The sequence below is a fragment of the Tyto alba genome, unplaced genomic scaffold, assembly GCF_018691265.1.
Source record: "Tyto alba isolate M040663 unplaced genomic scaffold, T.alba_DEE_v4.0 Super-Scaffold_1, whole genome shotgun sequence".
In the NCBI taxonomy this organism is placed as follows: domain Eukaryota; kingdom Metazoa; phylum Chordata; class Aves; order Strigiformes; family Tytonidae; genus Tyto; species Tyto alba.
In genome coordinates, this window is record NW_024881261.1 from 3,910,067 (window position 1) to 3,924,895 (window position 14,829).

Genomic DNA, 14,829 nt, shown 5'->3' on the forward strand with positions numbered 1-14,829 from the left:
CGTGTGGTTTCAACCACCACCTCACAAGGACTTCATCTACTGTTTTACAAGTGAGGGTCTAAAGGTAAAATTGGGAATACAGCTTTGGCATTTGGAACACAGCTTTGTTTTTTTCCTTTAAAAGAAAAAATAAGAGAAGGTCTTGATCTCCCTATTTACTTCTTTTCAGCGTTACCCCAAAAAAACTCCTTGTTTATTTGCATCTTTTGAGTTTTACAGAGTCTCTCAAACTGCAGCTATGCTGCCTTCCAGAGCTTTCACCTTCTCCACTTTTGTTCTACATCAGGCAAGCAAGATAAAATCTGCTATAAAAAAAGAACAAAAACAAAAATCCAACAGCAGCTATCTTCTTAGTTGATGGTAAGAAAATGGTATTTACCTTTTCTCTTCTCTGTACTGCTGTCATTTGGAAAAAAAATGAGGGAGTAACAAAAGCTATGTTCTGGTAGGGCTAAACATTCAGGGGTGTGCATTTCATTCCTTCCTCCTTCTTCAGTTTATTCCTCTATGTACTTTAGTACTATACACTGCCAGAGTTTCCAAATGCATTGATGAATGAGGAGATATTAGACGTGTATTTAAAAGCTATCCTGTAGCAGCAGCAACATCCACAGTACTAAAAATTTAGAACAGCTATTTCAACTTTTCAAAAGCAAACAAAAAAACCCCACCAAAACCGACAACCCAACAAATAGGAGATTCACACTGAAACTCAAAAGGTCAAGCAAGACATCAGGGCACAAACAACATATACTAGTAGAGGTAATTGTAGCTTGATTTTCATATCAAGAAAGGAATTAAAACTATACAATAAGCCAGGAGAAATACAGCACACACTGGTGATAGCCTAAAACAAGCAGCATTCCCTCCTGCTTCAGTTTGGGTTTATACAGAAATAAAAAGCCTTGAGGCAAGATGTACCAAAGTTCAACCTCATTTCTTGCCTAACTGTACTGCTCAGAATAGAAGGAACATGAGCATCTGGAAGCCAAGCTGGTCTAGTATCAAAGACTAAGACAGAAAGATGAGAAATATGTTTACACCCTATAAGCACACATACATACACTTATTTCCTCCAAGAACAGAAGTGCTCAGAGAAAAGTTTATCTTGGAACTATAAACGCATCTAACAATTAAGCCAGTAAGAACAATACAATAAATAATCCTTACAATAAATGTTAAGCCCTTCTCTTTCTACCTCAGGTTTACTTGAAGACTGAGCTCTCGCTCAGACAGCTCTCACTCCTATCGTGAGGAGTTCTGACAATAAGGGATGAGTCAAATATGCTAAGAAATTTAGATCAGATCCAGCTAACAAAAAAAAAAAATTCCAACACACACACACATGCTTTAAAGTGACATGCTTTTGGGCACTTGGTCCCCAAATTGGAATGAACAGCTTTATACTAAGTGCTTAGGCCCCACCTTAAATTACTGACTCTTGTGCAGCTCCAGGATTATGCAAACACCAAGTAATAGCTTTCAGGCTTGAACTTTTGGATTTAGGCACCTTAAGGAGGATCTGGCTGCCAAAAGACTTGCATTATAGCTTCATGCACATGGAGTGACTATGACAGAGCATACGTTCTCAAACACATTTTTACAGTAAAATCTCTTGCTTTCAAGACGCCTTTTGTCCACTCAATGCCAAGTGACTGTTGAGTAAAGGACTTGCAATCAACTCTCCTGAAATTCACCTTAGGGATATCAACTCCTACATTTTACTTCCTGAACATTCTGAATATAAAAAGTGTCAAGAGTAATTTCTAAAACACAGCAATAGGGTAGCAAGGAAGTAGAGGGAATTAAAAAAAAAAGAAAAAAATACAAAAGCTCAGTACCATATAATAAACTGTGGTCACATTCATTTCTTCCACTTCCCAACATCCTCTCTACTTCTGAGTGTTCAAAAAAGACATTACATGTAATACCACACTGAAGCCCTCTCTTTAGGACAGCAGGGATACTCGTTCCTGGTTCTGGTAATAAAGGGCATATTCTAGCTCCTGGTTCTGCTGGAGTCTAGTAAGACCAGACCAGAATACAGTCCAGCAATTCCATACAAAGAGAAGTGAGATACCAATTATCCACAGCAGCACTGCTACACCATGTAAAGTACGTTAAATAACTTTCCACCAGAACAGCCCTTTAGCATTAGACATTTGGCTAAACTGCCAGCCAAACAACATTTTATACTTCTTGCATATTTTTAGAGGGCTTTTTGCAGAGGTGTTAAAAAAAATCCCAGAAAATTAGTTATTCTACCAGGCTGTTTTCTGAACCAACGTACAACTGCTGGTAAGGCAAAGGCCACAACTGTGCAGCCGTATGAATTCATTTAACCAACTCAAAAAAGCACTCTCTCCTGCCCTACTAAATACTTATGGAGTTAAAAATCCTGCACAGGGAAGGGAAAAGGATTCAAGCCTGATCAAGTTGAGAAGAGAATAGAAACCAGCTGGTAGAGAATAAGTATTACCCATTCTAAAAGCTTGTAGATCACAAGAGGCAAACGAGGGAAGGATCTTACACAAGCAAAAATGTATTTTTAAGAGCTTCTAGTGGGATTTTAAGAGCTTTCCACAACCTTAATAAGTATTTCATATCGCATTTTTGGGATCAATTTTTGGTTGAAAACACCTTAATCTAGACCACTTACATGTAAATTGCTATATTTTGGATTAGATTTCAGTTTCAGTATAGATATTTCTTTTTGAAATTTACGATGTGTTGCCTATAAATAGTAAAAATGTTGCATTATCATGTCAGTGTACCATAGCTTGCATAAAGCAGTTCCTGTCCAATCAACTTCCAAGCCTCCTGCAGTATTCCCAGTTTATTTTTGGTTAAACACACTGATACTCCCTTATGCCATCCTGAACCTACAGATTTCTCAATTTAAGACAGAGGAGATTGTGAATAGACTCAGACAAAATCCCAATGAGAAAGCAGCACATCCCATTATCTCCTGCAACTATAAAGGAAGCTAGATCATCTGGCAGCAGTAATACTTAAGATATACACAGCTTCTTTACATCCCTAATCTTTAATAAACTACCTGTCTTTGAGGGCAACTGGATTCTGTTTTTCTCAGAAGAGAAACCAGAACCAAGTATCTGGAATAAAGGAGGTCAATACAGCCTCATCCCCTTTTCACTACTTTTCTTACATCTTCTCAAAGTGCAGAGCATCTCAACATTCCAATGACTGATACAATGGACTAATGAAGAGACCAAGAGTTTGAGGTTCTGTTTTCTGACTCTCCCACCTACCACAGAACAGCTGAGGTTGGATGAAAACCCTGGAGACTTACTAGCCCAACCCCCTTGCTCAAAGCAGGTTGCTCAGGACCATGTCCAGTCGGGCTTTAAGTATCTCAAAGGATGGAGACTCTATAACCCCACTGGTTGACCTGTCCCAGCATTCAAACACCTTCAGAGTAAAAATGTTCTTATAGCTAGACATTGCAAAATGTGAGTAAGATCTGCTTCAGTGTCTGTACAGCTTCCAAACACAAAAGTGCTCTTCGGGAACGAGAGTAAAAGAGCAAATGTAATGACAAGTTTCTTTTTTAGAGCAGGACAGAAGACCTGTGCAGCAATGAGGATAAGTGAAGGCTACTAATTAAAAAAAAAAAAAAAAAAGTAAGTCTGGGGCTTCTCTAAACAAAGAAATTTCTAAGTTTATAAATAACTTTAAATTCTCTCCCTTGCAAAGGGAGGAGGAAGTACCACACAAAATATTACCAGGTGTATTACAATGACAGCATTTCTATTATATTTACACAAAGCTACAAGAAAACATGTAACTTACTTGAGGATGTCTGCCATTGTCTAATAACTTAAGACAATTAAGGAGCAAAGTTCTGATAGTGCCATAGTGTTTCTTGTTTTGGTTTTTCTTCAGCATCATATTGCAAGCAACTCTAAAAGGAAGTTGAACGAAATAGTAAATCCCTAGATAATTTCTTTGTGCTAAAAGAAAAAAAAAAAAAAAAGCTTTAAACAATACTACTGCGAACGTAGATCTCCCAAACTTTATGGTGGGTCTACAAGACTTACTCAGCAAGAGTTTACATGGAAAAATGGTGAAAAGGAGAAAGTCAGTTTTGATTTAGTGGGACTGAGGCTTACCAAGCTTATGTGTAAAAGATTATTTTCATTTCATCATAATTTTTGGTCTGTATTCTTAATATAACCACACCAAGAGCTAAGTATTACAACAAAAATTATAAAAACTCACTTGTACAGAAGAATTGCCACTGGCATTGTAAATGGGTTTTGGTATTTGTCTTCTGTCTCTTCACAAAGGGTGGTTAGGTCATAGAGCTTTACTATATCACTCCCACTTGCTGCAAGGGAAGACCTTTCATTAATCAACAGGACATCAACATAAATCTTTTCAAATTGTTCTAGATCTACTTACCCTTAAATAACCAATAAGTATGTCCTTCTTTGGTGCAATTTGATTTCAGAAAAGATAAGATATTTTGAGCAATATCTTTTATCACTTTGGTAGAAAAATTAGAGTTTTCCAAATTTGGAATATCTTCAGTCTTGATCATTTCGTATTTCTGCAAGGAATATATGTTAAAACTCAACATTAGGAGCATTTTCTGTCACTTACCCCCCCCCCCCCCAAAAATCTATAGATGAGTGTCTCTATCAACTGCTAAAAGAAACAAAGGCTACTATTATGATACAGTGTCATGATTAATTGAGTTAATTTCTGTGATTTGCTTTAAAAGCAAGGACATCTTGATTATACTACTCAATAAAAGTTTTAAAGAGGATTCACTTCTGTGAATAAACATGGTCAATGGAGAACACAAAAGGCAACAAAAAAAGTGGTGAAGGCGCAACATCTAATTACTCCAATGAAACCTAGTCAGCCTCGTGAGCAACTATATGCTGCAAGGTACAACAGAGACTCAGCTAGTATGTGTGGTCTACGGTAAAATAGTAAAAATAAATAAAAGTTTAAAAAGCATGCATCTATCTTGATAAGTGAACACTACAGATTTTAAGATGCAAGAAACTGATGTATTTCTGCTACATTTTTTTTATTTTTGCCTTCACTCATATATCTAATCTTGCATGAATGGAAGGGAGAAAAAAAAAGAACGCTATTTTTAGATGACTATTGCAAGCTGTGTCGATGCTTCCCATTCTGCAATAAAGGAGTTCTATAATCTTTTTGTCAGAACAGTAAGATTAGAAAGAGATCTGTTACAACTGGAGCAATTTCAGAAACTGAAGAATGGATTAACTAGGCATAATGAGAAGAGCCAGAATTACCTGAACAATTCCATTAACATGAAAGCACATCACAAGCTCTGGTACGTTGCATATTAAGTTGTCCAACCAATAGTCAATTCCTGTTAACACATTTATTGGCTTGTTGTTATCCCTAAAAACAAATATTTTCAGTGTTATTTAAGTCCTTATTTACTATTCAGAAAAAAATAGGGATGTTTACTAATGGAATTTAGATTTAAGTCGCCTGAGAGTGGATGGATACTAAAACAATTATTTGTGAATTGTTACAAAGAGGCAAACAGTGAGTTATAGCGAACAAAACAGACATACTGATTTCTCCAGTGGAATACACTCACATTCCCTCAGCAATTTTGCATTTTTGCCTATATTTATACCGAAGCTTCAACAACTTTCAGATGTCACACTATTACCAAAGATGTTAAGTACTTATGAAGTTCTACAGGAACAGAAATATTATCTGCAACTCATTACAGCAGAAGCCTTCTCCCAGACCTTCCAAAACTTCTTGCAGAGCAAGGTACTATTAATTCCTAGCTGTGGCTTAAAAAGATGACAAATACACCAAATGAGTCTCAAGTTTTTGCTCATTCTTTGTCTATGTATAGGCACGAACAGAAAGACCGGTAATCAGGTGGTCTACATAAAGTATTAATGAACAGTAAGACAGTCAGAACTTAGAACTAGTACAGTCACAAGTTTTAAGTACTTATGCCCAACTAGCAGCTACTGAAAATCAGAATTCCAGCAGGAGAAACATTACTGCCCTCTTTTATAAAAATAACAATACAATGAAATTAGGGACTAGATGTACAGAAGCATTTTAAGACTCAACATTCACAATGAAGCCAGGAAAGGTTGAAAACTGCCAGTAGTTTCAAATAAAGATTTAGTTACAGAGACAGAAGAAATCATCAGAACATCTCAAGTCCCAGTGCAGTGGCACGGCACTGGAACTGCTTCCGTTTTCCCACACTTTACAATGCCATCACCATTTAAGTCTAACGCATGAATTTTAATTTTTACATGCAGTTTAAAGAATAAGAGTCAACTGAACAAAATGCAGGTAGCTAAGCAGGAAGCAAAGCAACATGTCAGCCAAGGCTGCCATAGATATACATCTCATTAACTTCAAAACTCACCTGAGACGCAAGCTCACAGCAGGGTACCTCCCACCTCCAAATATAGGCATATTTGATCCTACTAACATATGGATATCTTCAAAGGTCCACAGGATATTACGAACAAAGTCATTTTTAAGTCCCTTCATTAAGAGAAAAAAAAAAAAAAAAAAAAAAATCAGTCTATAAATCACTAATATGAAACTTGTTCTCTGTGTCACTCTGTAGAATTATGAGAAAGCAAGAAGCAAAAGCAGCAAATAAAAGACAGCACATGAGGAACTATGCTACGCATTCACATTAACTTAAAAAGACTGAGATCACAGATTCCACAAAAGCTACTTCTACAGGGGACTTAAGTTTTTCTCTTGGTTCCAATTTAGACCAAATTTTAAAATGTTTGATTAAATTGGGGGTTCAGTGTTTGAGCTCAAATTTCACATATAGCATACCTGACTGTTTTCCCCGTCATTGAACAAAGTAGTCAGGTTTTGTTCTTTGGGGGCTGAGGCCACATGCCCCACTATATATGAGGGTTCAAGAGGCACACTTCCCTGTGAAAAGCACAAGGATAAGGAGTGATTCTGCTGCTGAGGTAAAGTTCCGTCATAAAAAAAAAAGCCTGAACAACAAAAGCACGTAAGGGAAAAAACGTTACCTCTAACATCTTTAAATAAATATGTATTAAACCAGAAAAAGTCTCTTGTCAGTGACTGGAATCATTCTTCTCTATAGTTAGTACCAAAATTTTGTACTTTATATTCTCACAGGCTTTGGAAAGGAATCAGGAAGTTTTTACAGAAATTCTTTATTACCCTAGGGTCAGCACCAGGTTGTCAGTCTCCAGAAGTAAAACCTCTATCCTGAGGTCTTATTTATAAATTAAATAACACTGTAAATATGCACAACAGCTTCTTTATGATAAAGTCTGCTGTACTAGGCAATAGTTCCTGAAGAAAGTGGAAGAGAGAATAGTCCTTTTTCTAAAAGCTTTCAAGTGCTGAAATTTCTCCACTTTATAATATTACTACACCACAACACATGCAGTTACAATTCTATGGATAATGTAGTTTAGATTCTTCATAAATTCATTTTGAAGAATCATTCACCAAGTCATTTGGCATGCCAGTTGGTAATACCGTCTAAGCATAACTGTAACATCATTATTACATTAATGTAGACTGAATCCAACAGATCTTTCAACCTCTCAAAAACGTAACCAATTCCTGTATTATACTACTCAAAACCCACTGGAATTAACAGTTTTCATAAGTAAGTTTAGCCACAGACTGAAACCCTGGATTAGTGCCTAATACTAACCATAGTTTGTTGCACAATTACTATAAAGATCTCCCGCTACCACTTGTGTAATCTCCCAGCAAGAGTTTGTAAACGTTGCTTAACTGTTTTGCAAACACTTTCATAGATCTTCACTTTCCTCATTATCTAATAAATTCAGGGCCACATCAGCCTCACTTTAATGGCAAATTTAAAAGGAAAGGCCAAAACCCTAGGCTTCCATAGACACATTCTGAATAACAGATTTTCCTATTTTTAGGTAAAGTCATTGACAGCTACTCCAAACCAAATGTTTTGTTCCTCAAAAAACGCATAGGTAAATATGTATTTACTATTAGCAATAAAAAAAATATTTCCTGAAATTTGGAGCTCTGAAACACTGGCATAAGTTAAACTGTAGATACTGCCAAGTCTTTCTAATGCCTTAGTTCATTTCTTTCAGCAAACATTACTGCAGCAGCACCTTTGAAAGCCTTTCAATATGTATGTCTACAAAAACTAAGGTGCCATTTAAAACACTGTATACACTAACCTGGTTAGAGGCACCTGGATCTTCAGATAACGAAGAGGGCATTTCAAAAGGAGCTGGCCAGGAGGCCCTTCCTGCCTCATCGCTCTCACCTGAAACAGGACCCTCCTGGTGCTGTTTTGAAGTGGAAGGAACAGGCTGAGCAGCTCCATCACCATTAATGCTGACAAAGCAACATTCAAAATTTCATATGACAATATGCAAACAGAATCCACTCTAGAATTGTTATATTTGATGTACTGTTCTCAAAGAATTACTTTGCTAGTAAGCTAAAAGACTGCTGTATCGACAAGTTGCTCGAACTCTTATAATACTACAGCAGGTGTCAAAATCTACCTTGTATATTGTAAGTTGTTCTTCCCTCAAATCCATTTCTCAGAAGGAATAGTGAGATATTCTCACACTTAAAATCACACATTATTTTATACTTTCATACTTTTATTTAAAAATGTTTCAATTCCTGTTAAAAACATTTACGTGTTATTTCCTGATCTCATCCCTCAATTTCTTCTGTATAAGTATAAATCAGTAAATAAGACAGATCATAATGGAATTAACATTTACTGCAAGAAACCAGGCAAAAGCAAGGGGTACTGAATTCAAGATTCGCAGACATAAGGTTACCTGTAATACAAAAATTTTGAAAGTATAGCCTTCTGGTACCAGTGCTCTTTACTCTTCTTTTTTCGTTGCCACTTCTGATCGATCAGCCTTTGATAAAACTCTTTCAGCCATGTCCAGTCCCCAGTCTAGGCAATATCATAAATATGAAATTAGTATCAAGAAGCATCTGCAAAGTAAACCAAGTGCCTTATTAACTTATGAACACTCATCCACAACAACTAAAGAAAGCCAGAAAATAACTTCACGGCTAAAGTCTTGAACTGGTCATTTATTGAAAATTTATCTTTTAGAAAAGTTACATTCTTACTGAAAAATGGACTTCTTTAGAAAGTCAGATACATGGTAAGATGACACCGTAACAAATACTTACTAATTATAAAATTAATAAAACAGTATAGAAATATTGAAGTAATTACAGGAAAGTGTACATACAGGAAAGGACATCATATGCAGTGTGTGGGTAAATGAATTGCTGCAGAATAGCAGCATATGCTTCATGTAGACCTCTTGTACTGACATATGGTTCTCAGGAATTCACATATATACATATATGCTTTCTCGCTGCCTACACTATTCTTGAGGTAATGCGTGTTGACCATACGACAAACTTAACAAAACAGAAATGGCTAACCTGAGATGATCTCATGAAGAGTTCTTGAATATCTAGCTCATCCAACAGGAGTGTCCGCCCAATGCGATGTACTGCCATGCTCACATGTGACTTGCTATAAGGTATCTTCAGAAGTTTTTTAATATTCTTGCAGGAAAAAAGAGAACAGAGGTAATATTCAATATAATTATATTGCATTGTAAGGCAGACCTTAGGAAGTTGTAAGCAAAGAATACACTACTAACATTGGAGAGGCATGGGCAGGCAAATAAAACCTTATAGTGATGCATATTTTAAGAAGGTCATTCCACAAGAAACTGCATTTGTCGAGGTCAACTTCAGGGCAGTGATAAAGAGACCAAGTAGTCACTATAAACCACATACATGGTTTAAACATGATCTCTCTTTGGATCATTACAACCAGGTATTGTTAAGTGACAAAAAAAATGCAAATAGATGGTTTGGATTTTAAAAGCTTTATCTTCACAACAGGAATACCAACACTTTGTCAGATACCCAGAGGAATCTGGACAGAGATCTCAGACTGAATAAAGATCTGCCAATCAACACTGACACACTAAATGAGCATGGACGTTTCCTCTTCTGAACAGCCTCATCTGAATTCTATAGATATTACCAGCACCAAAAAAAGCTGGTAAAACTCAGAGGGAAGAAGAAGGTTGGAGAGGGGCTATCTCTTCTAGACAAGAATGGGGGGGGGGTGGGGTGGAAACAAAACAAAACAAAACACCAAACACCTCCAGAGTAATAATTTGCATCAAAATACCCAAGTTCAAACACACAAGACAACTACATTGCAGGACTGATGTGCTGCATTCACTGAACTATGTATTTTAGCTGAACATTTGTAGAAAACCACAGGAAAGAAATACGACTTAATCTCTACATTTCTTCTTCAGTGATCACAATCCCCTCAAATGGCAGAGCAAAAGTTGGGCAATCTGTTTGTGCTTCACTAGGGGATCTTTACTTTTCCTCAAAGGACACGAAGATGACAGAAGCCAACTTAAAATAAGGTTTATACTATATAAAGAGTTTGAATGATAGAAGTTATACATACCTCTGAATCAGACACAACATCTACATCATTTCCAACTGAGTCAATGAAGTCATATGCCATCCCAAAGCTATTTAGAAAATATTACAAGTTAAGACAAATGCAGTGTGACATTAGGCACCTGGGTTTTTTTAAGCTCAGTAAAACTTTGCAAGTTTATTCTTCATTAGAGAAAGAGTCTAATTAAACATTACCACATATAAGGAGATCTAAAGTTAATTAGTAAAATCATTTCATATCTACATTCTACAAGTTTTTCAGAAATATCTTTGGAAGTGCTTAGATCCAATTTCAAGATGTCTAAAGTTTTGTTGAAATCAAGAAAAATCAGAAGTATTTAAAATGGTTGTTAAGACAGCTATTGGGAAATTAGAGAAACTGAGTTTTTAGGTTGTTTTTTTTTTTAACATTAAAAACAAGCCCAGGTTTTCAAAGTTTCTCTTTAAGGCATTAAGCACATTAAATTCTTTCATGTTAGCAGCTGTCATTTCATTTTACCTCTTATTTATGTTTTCTAAAACTGGCCTACATGTTGTAACAGACACACCCTTCTATCTTCATCCACCCTCACCAAGGCCTCTCTAAATTACGAGCTATTAGTGTAACTGCAACAAATACATGATGTGCAAATGTCCAAAATTATAGTTTTGCTATTAGTTTTTTAATACTGACACTAGAGACAGCGAGATTAAACTGCCAGCCTCTATTTGACAAATATAATATCTAAAATAAACAGAAAAATTCATAAAGCCCTGAAAAGCATGTTACTCGGCTCAGAAATGTACAACTAAAACAAATCATGAGGATTTAAACACTGACCCTCCACAAACTGAAATTTCACTAACTAGTTGACTTAGTGTGAATTTGCTTGTTCAGCACAGGATTTAAGCCTCCCCTTTACTAACACTCTGAACTCAACTCATCCAAATATTTAACAAGCATCCATACTGAAAGGTAACACTACTTTCTGGTTTTGCCCTTTGTTTCACCTTCTGTGTTCACTCTTGACGTGACTATGAAATTTCTTTTGCCCTTAGTTAGACAGGTTCAGTTTCTAAAGATCAAGAAGAGCTATAAATCGTCTCTGTAACTTCCAAGGGGAGCCACTTTTGTTCAATTTCCATCTGTTATCAAAAGCAGCATGGCTGGCTGAACCAGTCTAATTTGGATTTTGGCCAGCCGGCAACAGTCAATCAGAGAAGAACATGAAGTCAGTTTGACCATCAACATGCAAGGTGTCAACACACATGTAAAAAAAAATCAACAGCATTAATAGCATCATTAATGGTTTACAAAAAAGGAAAGATTATAGTACGAGCAAGAACTAAGGATTAAAAAGCAGAGGGAGAATGGTTAAGAAAAACTGATAGCTAATTGTTATGGGGTAAAGTCTGTACTTTGCACTTTGAATTACACAGGGTCCAAGATAACTGTTAAAATTATTCTTAAAGGCCTGGATAAAAATAGAGCCTGCTGTTATTTACCTTGAAAATGGTTTGCTCTTTTTGTTGTTGCCAAGAATGGTTGTACCTGCTGGTCCCAGCTTAGCGCTCTCACGTAACCAATTGGCAGGAGGAAGTTTCAAGTCCGTTTTCTCCTGAAGACGGGCAAACGCTGCTTGCGGTGGGGCAGACGAGTATTTCACCACAGCACTGCTTTTCACTTCATTGCCTCCAAGAAACAACACCGACCCCTAGTTTTCAAAGGGAAATTAGTCTTTCATTTAGGGAATAATAGCAATTAAAACTATCAGACTTGCTTTACAATAAGCTATTTTTAATGGAAAGCGACCGAAGCCCTGTCCTGCATTCTGTCACAATTTTCTCCTGGAGGTATTCACGAATATTTGAGTTCCCCTGACTCCCAACACTTGCGTCAAACACATGCTCCACTTTATGAGTTATAAGACTAAAGCGCTATTAAGGTCAGCTCCACGCAGAATGTGAAATTACTCAGAAAGGCCAAAACTAAAATATAATTCTCGCTAACGCTACAAAAGCAAGTGCTCACTAACACTCACATTAAAGCCAAACAAGTTTCTGCCTTAATAATTCAGCCTTGTGACTATTTCTTTTCAAACACAGAAAAACCCAAGCGCAGCTGCCACACTTGCGTTAAGAGCTCTGAACCGATATATGCGAAGGAAAAAACAGATCCACAGGATACTATTTATGTAAATACAACGCAGCACACTGCACTTACGCGTTAACAACGGAAACGGTGCGCTTACAATTAAAGCTTAATCATAATTAGTACGTTCCCTACTGCGCTCCAGCCCTGACAATGGCACTCCCTTACCGGCCGGACTGGAAGAAGGATGCCCGCCTATGGGGCAACGTAAAACATTCCTGGGGGCTGCGTTTACAGGGCCCGCCGCCCTCCCGCGCCCCAGTCCGGCCGCCCCACGCGGGACAGGCTGTGTCCGTGGTGGGGGGGGGGCTGCGGGGACCCTCAGCCGCGGGAAGCGTCGCGTCCCTCCCCCCTCCCCTCCGCTCCCCGCGCCGTTACCTGCTTGGGCTCCTCCGCGTCCCCCCGCAGAGGGGCGGAGGCCCCCACACCGCAGAGCTCCTCCATTTTCCACGCGTGTTTCCCGGTGCCCGTGGGTGAGGGGGGGGCGAGGGGGGGGTGCAGGCCGAGGTCAGCGCCCGCTGCCGGCCGGGCGGCGCGGGGCGGGGGGGTGTCACTGCAGGAACACCCACCTCTCGCGCGATTTCCCGAGAAGGCGCTGGGGGCGGGGAAAGCGGGCTCTGGCCAATAGGAGGGGGTGGAGGGTGGGGCTCGAGCGGGGGGTGGGGCCCGTCTGAGGCGTGAGGGGAAGGGCGGGAATGGCGGGTGCCGGGCAGTGGGGCTGATTCTCGCCTGGTTTAGCTGCTTGTTTGATTTTTTTTGTTTTGTTTTGTTTTGTTTTTTTTTCCTGAGTGGCTTCCCGGCCCCGGGAGTTCTGAACCGAAGCCGGTGGTTGTGGTGGGGCTGCACCATTAGCAGCTGGTCCGGCCACGCCACTCGGTGCCGTCCCAGGGCAGTGAGGTGGTGTTGTCTTCAGGTTTCTGTGTGGTGGGGAGGTGCCGAGCCTCTGGGGCCGGCCCAGAAACAACCAGTGCGTTGCTGTGTTAGGTTAGGTAAGGAGATGTGTCAGCAGGGTTTACGGATGGGTTTTACAGACATGCTGAATAGCGGTAGCCTTCGTGGAACCAGCGAAGGCTTGGTGTGGGGATCAAGAATTGTAGTGTGCTTGCCTCTGCTTACACACTGAATGTGACAAAGGCTTAGTGGTGATGGCCTAAGCAAGCAAATGGAGCCTTGAATAATGCCCAAAGGATTTTTAAGATTTTTCACAAATGCTGACTGCCTGTCATCTTCCTAGCCTATATATGTATATATATAGAGAGAGAACGGCTGGTCCAGGGCCTGCCCTTTCTTCACTGACATCTGTCCGGCCACTGATCCTCATGGAGCTTAGATGATCCTAAGTCATCTTCCACCTTTCTTTCTTTCTCCCAAAGTTGATTAAAAATGGCCTGAAGATTTGAGAACTGTTACGGGATCTCAGAGACAGAAAGTGCAGTTGCATAAGCCTCCTTTCCTTTGTGAACCAAGCTAAAAGACTCAATTTTGCATATTTTTACTAACACAAAGCATATGTCTTAGCAGTAACAATAATATTGTAAGTACAACAATACACTTTGGTATGAAAATGCACATACAGAATCTAGTTAGGAAATATAATTATTTAAGATAATGTTTTAAAGCAGTCTTTGTCAAATTCTTACTACGTTGGACTTATGCTTACTGCATTGCATACTGGTACAACTCTTCCTTAGTTTAATTATTTATTCCTTATGTTCGTTTAGAATCCTTTTATGGTGTTACGAAGGGACCTGTTAAGTTTCATCCTTACAGTTTTTCAGCTTTACCCATCTCACACTGTAAAACAGCAGTAAATACAAAACTATTTCAGCCCTTCAGGAAAAAAGAGACTCTAATGGAGTAATACTTTAAAAGCCAAAGTGCTGTTTGAGTTTGCAATAATGGCCCCCAAGTTACTGAATCTGAAAATGTGTAGAGTGAAATAAAAACAAATTACAGGTTCCTCTGTCTGTCATGCCCTTCATCCTTCTCTGCTTTCTACCACTGGCTTATTCAGTCTTAAAAATAGCATGAATTATCTCCACAGCCTTCTGATCTGATCCTGGCACATTCAGACATTGGCACAGTTTATTACAGTCAATGCTGAGATGACAATATAATCACGAAAGTGTTCCAAAACATGTTGTTCTTACAGCTTGTTTACA

General features: G+C 38.6%; 1 protein-coding gene across 2 annotated transcripts in view; it reads right to left on the minus strand.

Moving 5' to 3' along the window:
• Nucleotides 1-13,211, minus strand: part of EDRF1 (erythroid differentiation regulatory factor 1) — a 29,820-nt gene extending 16,609 nt beyond the window's left edge. The window contains exons 1-12 of one of the 2 annotated variants that reach the window (XM_032988796.2): nucleotides 13,046-13,211; nucleotides 12,022-12,230; nucleotides 10,541-10,607; nucleotides 9,481-9,606; nucleotides 8,850-8,974; nucleotides 8,229-8,388; nucleotides 6,850-6,951; nucleotides 6,419-6,540; nucleotides 5,298-5,409; nucleotides 4,426-4,573; nucleotides 4,243-4,351; nucleotides 3,814-3,925 (exon numbers count right to left, since the gene is read on the minus strand). In XM_032988796.2, coding sequence (XP_032844687.1) covers nucleotides 3,814-3,925; nucleotides 4,243-4,351; nucleotides 4,426-4,573; nucleotides 5,298-5,409; nucleotides 6,419-6,540; nucleotides 6,850-6,951; nucleotides 8,229-8,388; nucleotides 8,850-8,974; nucleotides 9,481-9,606; nucleotides 10,541-10,607; nucleotides 12,022-12,230; nucleotides 13,046-13,111 — 1,458 coding nt within the window. In that variant the 5' untranslated portion in view covers nucleotides 13,112-13,211. The remainder of the gene's footprint in view (nucleotides 1-3,813; nucleotides 3,926-4,242; nucleotides 4,352-4,425; nucleotides 4,574-5,297; nucleotides 5,410-6,418; nucleotides 6,541-6,849; nucleotides 6,952-8,228; nucleotides 8,389-8,849; nucleotides 8,975-9,480; nucleotides 9,607-10,540; nucleotides 10,608-12,021; nucleotides 12,231-13,045) is intronic. The other variant, XM_032988797.2, reaches the window with a different exon arrangement.
• Between the last annotated feature and the right edge of the window lie 1,618 nt (nucleotides 13,212-14,829).